The following is a 3,783-nucleotide window of genomic DNA, read 5'->3' as shown; positions in this document are numbered from 1 at the left end:
AATCAGAAACCTTGACTGTCAGATGCAAAGGACAGAAATCAAATATCTCTGTAAAAAAAAAAGAAAAAAAAAGGCCAAAAAAAAATGGTCTCAGTCTAGGTTTATGCAATATGTGGGACACTTGTATTATTTATTTCATTAACTTTATTAATAACTATTAAAGTGTTTTTCTGGTTTTGAGTATTAAATAAAGCTGATATAAACATAATTTAGCTTCTAATGCCAAGTAGTGCTTTTAAGATCACTGTTTAGAAATTGTGAGGATATGTGTCACTTCATTTATTTTTGCAATAGAGAGGAGAGAGTACTTTTTGAAATGATGTTTAATGATGTCTGGCATCCCTTCCCCCTCAGTGTATCATAATTGCCCTAAGCAGTTTTTAGCTGAGTGAGTGGGCATCTGTGTTCAACAGCTTGAAACGGAAGGATGCCGTGGACAGATGTTACACATCTCCATCAACATGTCCCACAGGAACCTCTATTCTGTGTGCAGCGGATGAGACAAAAGTCACAACAGGCAACTTTATTTTTAGAATATGATCCAAAAACCAAGAAAAATAAATAAATGGTGCCAAGTCTCTATTATGTTGGTACACAAAATAAACAAAAGGTACATTAACATTTATCATGGAATCCTTTAAATGTATTTGTAAATGATCTGACAGGGAAATGTGATTTACAACACGGAGACTCAACAACCATCAATTGAAATGCACGGTACTGCAGGCATCTAGACTAGGTCAGCAAGGATGAGCAAAGTGGCAAAGGCAACCCAAACGCCTTCCTCAGATGGAGACTTTGGTAATTGACTGTGGTTAAAAAGAAAAAGAAATCAGCCCCTCTTCTTCCTCAGGTTGGATGGTCATTTTGTCCATTTTCTCACATGATTAGTCCATTTAAAATCTTCAGTTATTCTCAAGACACTCCAGATCCACAGAGCAGCAGACTCTCCCATTCTGTGCAAAAAAGAAAACAGGGGTCAGCTCCTGAGACAGAAGACTCACTGGTTAGCAGTTTGTAATCCATGTTCAAAACAGTGGAACAGAAAATATGCTTCAAAAATGGAAAGAAGTTGTCTAGTGTTGAAAAGGAGGCAAGCATGGGATGATTTTTCAGGTCATCCTTGGCTGAGGCTTTGCTAACAAGTCAGATTCATGTCCTGTCTACATTTAATCTATGCTCTGGATACACTCCAACAATCCAAACTGTCACAATTTATTTGCTAACTTTATTTCCAAGAAGTACTTCAGAAATATAAATGGCTAAAAGGAACAATGTCCCATTTCAAAAAACTGATTGAAAGTATCAGTAAGAACTGAAGGCAAATCCAAACTTGATTCCACAAAGGGATTTATATCAGGGGTAAATATGTCTGTTCACTGGATCAAGAATAGAAAGGAGGAGAATTTGGGTGAATAAATTCATGAAAGTTGATTAAAATTCAATTTCATAAATTAATGTAAATGTACCTTTATAGTTGTATTGAATGAATCTCAATCTGACATTAGAAAAGGAATTTTATGCTCTCTGCCTCACCTTCAGCAGATCACTGAGATCTTTTCCAACCTTTCTTCTCTACTCATCCCACTCCGCAGCTCCCAACTGCAGCAGGCATTCTCTGCTAATCCACCAGCTATGCCTGCCAGGAAATTATCTGGGCTAACTGCAGATCTCTACTTCTCCCTTCTCGCTTGCAAATTCACTCCTCTAGTCTCTAACCCAGGTGTGGCAGACACCTGACCTGCTGCATCCTCTTCTTCCTCTCTGCTCCCTCCCCCCAACTCCTGTACACAGTAGATCATGTAGATCTTCTTCCCCAATCTTTCTTCCCATTCACCTTTTGTCCCAGCCCCCAACTCTAGCAGGCAGTCTCTGACAACCTGCAAATCAACTGCAGATCTTCGAACTTCCTCCCCTTCCCCAAATCCAGTCACCCAGTTTCATCTCAAATTCTGTAGCAGAACAACTGCTGTAGTTTCCCCTTCTTCTCCACCACCATTTCCAGTAGATCAGTCAGATCCCCTCCTCTAACCTTCTTCCCAACTTATCTCTTTGTGTCAGTTGCCTCTTCTAGAAGGCATTCCCTGGGAGCCCTCTGGCTAAGCCTGTCAGAGAATCAACTAGGCCAACAGAGCAGGTAGTGAGCTTAATATCTTCACCTCCCCCTTCTTTCCTTCAAATCCAACTCCCCAAATCTCATCCCCAGATATGACCTGCTGTATGGTCATATCTTTCCTTGCCATTAGCCCTTACTCCTAGGCATCAGGCAGATTCTGTTGGAACAATCTACTCTCCTCACTCATGTGGATTCCCTTAAAGAACTCTATTCCCAAGTGTCAGCACTTAATACATAGAAATATATTATATCTCAAACCTCAGTGGACATATTTGGGAGTATCCTAGTAGCATTCCCTATAGTTCACACAAAGCTCTTACACCCTCCTAAGAACCAGAAAGACAACATAAATCAAGGAACCAAGCATATACCTGACAAAGACAAGACCAGATATCAGCACTTAGATTTACAATCATCCCAAACCCAGATGCTTAGATGTCAGCATAATGACAAAATCAGTGACAGCAGGGACAGTATGTCGCTAGTAGAGCACAGTAACCTGAGAAATACCTCATACGGAAACACAAAACAAGAAACTTAAAATAGACTTTATGAATATGATAGAACTTCTAAAGAAGGAAATAAATATACCCATAAAAGAACTATAGCAACACAAACAAATGGTGGAAGAAAATGAATAAAACAGTTCCAGACCTCAAAGTCATTTAGAATCAATTAAAAACCACAAACTCAGGGAATTATGGAAATTAAAATCTTAGGAACTCTATCATGAATCTCAGAGGCAACCCTCACCAACAGAATATAAGAGATGGAAGAAAGAATTTCAAGCATCGAAGACAAAAGAAATGGACACTTAAATCAAAAAATCTAAAAGAAAAAATAATCCAGGAAGAAATCATCCAGCATGTCTGAGACACTATGAAATACCAAATCTAAGAATAACAGAAATCAAGGAAAACAAATCCAGATCAAAGGCACAGAAAATACTTTCAGCAAAATCATTGAAAATTTCCCTAACATAAAGAATGCTGATTAAGCAATAGAACACCAAATAAACTGAACTAGAAAAGAAATTCCCCTTGGCACATAATAACAAAAACCCTGAATATACAAAGAAAAGATATTAAAAGCTGCACGGAGAAAAGACATATAAAGGTATACAATGGCAGACCTACTAGGAAAACCCCTGACTACTCAATAGAATCTCTAAAAGTCACAAGGACCTTCTCCAAACTTTGAGAGACAGAGATGCCAGCCCAGACTTCTATACCCAGCAAAACTTTCAATCACAATGGAAGAAAAAAGATACTATGAGTTCTATTTGATCTTCATAAATTAAAGACTGGTATCAACAATAAAAAAATCTTACCATCTAATGGAAACTGAAAAAATCATTACTGAATTAAAAATATGGGTCAAAACAGAAATTTAAAAAAAAATTAAACATTTAGAATTGAATGGAATCAAAATACAACATACCCAGACTTTTATGGACATAATGAAGGCAATTCTAAGAGTCAAGTTCATAGCACTAAATACCTATTTAAAAATGTAAATAAATAATTTTTTTAAAAAAGAGCAAAAAATGAAGACATCTCATACTAGTAACTTAGCATACCTGGAAGCTCAGGAAGAAAGAAAGAAAGAAAGAAAGGAAGAAAGAAAGAAAGAAAGAAAGAAAGAAAGAAAGAAAGAAAGAAAGAAAG

At 37.2% G+C, this 3,783-nt stretch overlaps 1 protein-coding gene across 3 annotated transcripts in view; it reads right to left on the bottom strand.

The window, feature by feature from the left end:
• Window positions 1-508: 508 nt before the first annotated feature.
• The window catches only part of Nell1 (neural EGFL like 1), an 829,837-nt gene continuing 826,562 nt past the window's right edge, over window positions 509-3,783 (bottom strand). For 2 of the 3 annotated variants that reach the window (XM_028787439.1, XM_028787440.1), the window contains exon 19: window positions 850-956. In XM_028787439.1, coding sequence (XP_028643272.1) covers window positions 906-956 — 51 coding nt within the window. In that variant the 3' untranslated portion in view covers window positions 850-905. Of the gene's footprint in view, window positions 957-3,783 lie in introns of all 3 variants that reach the window. The other variant, XM_028787438.1, reaches the window with a different exon arrangement.

The sequence above is a fragment of the Grammomys surdaster genome, unplaced genomic scaffold, assembly GCF_004785775.1.
Source record: "Grammomys surdaster isolate TR1022 unplaced genomic scaffold, NIH_TR_1.0 125635, whole genome shotgun sequence".
NCBI classification, from domain to species: Eukaryota; Metazoa; Chordata; class Mammalia; order Rodentia; family Muridae; genus Grammomys; species Grammomys surdaster.
The sequence above is the reverse complement of the archived record's forward strand: the minus strand, read 5'-3'. Positions and strand labels throughout refer to the sequence as shown.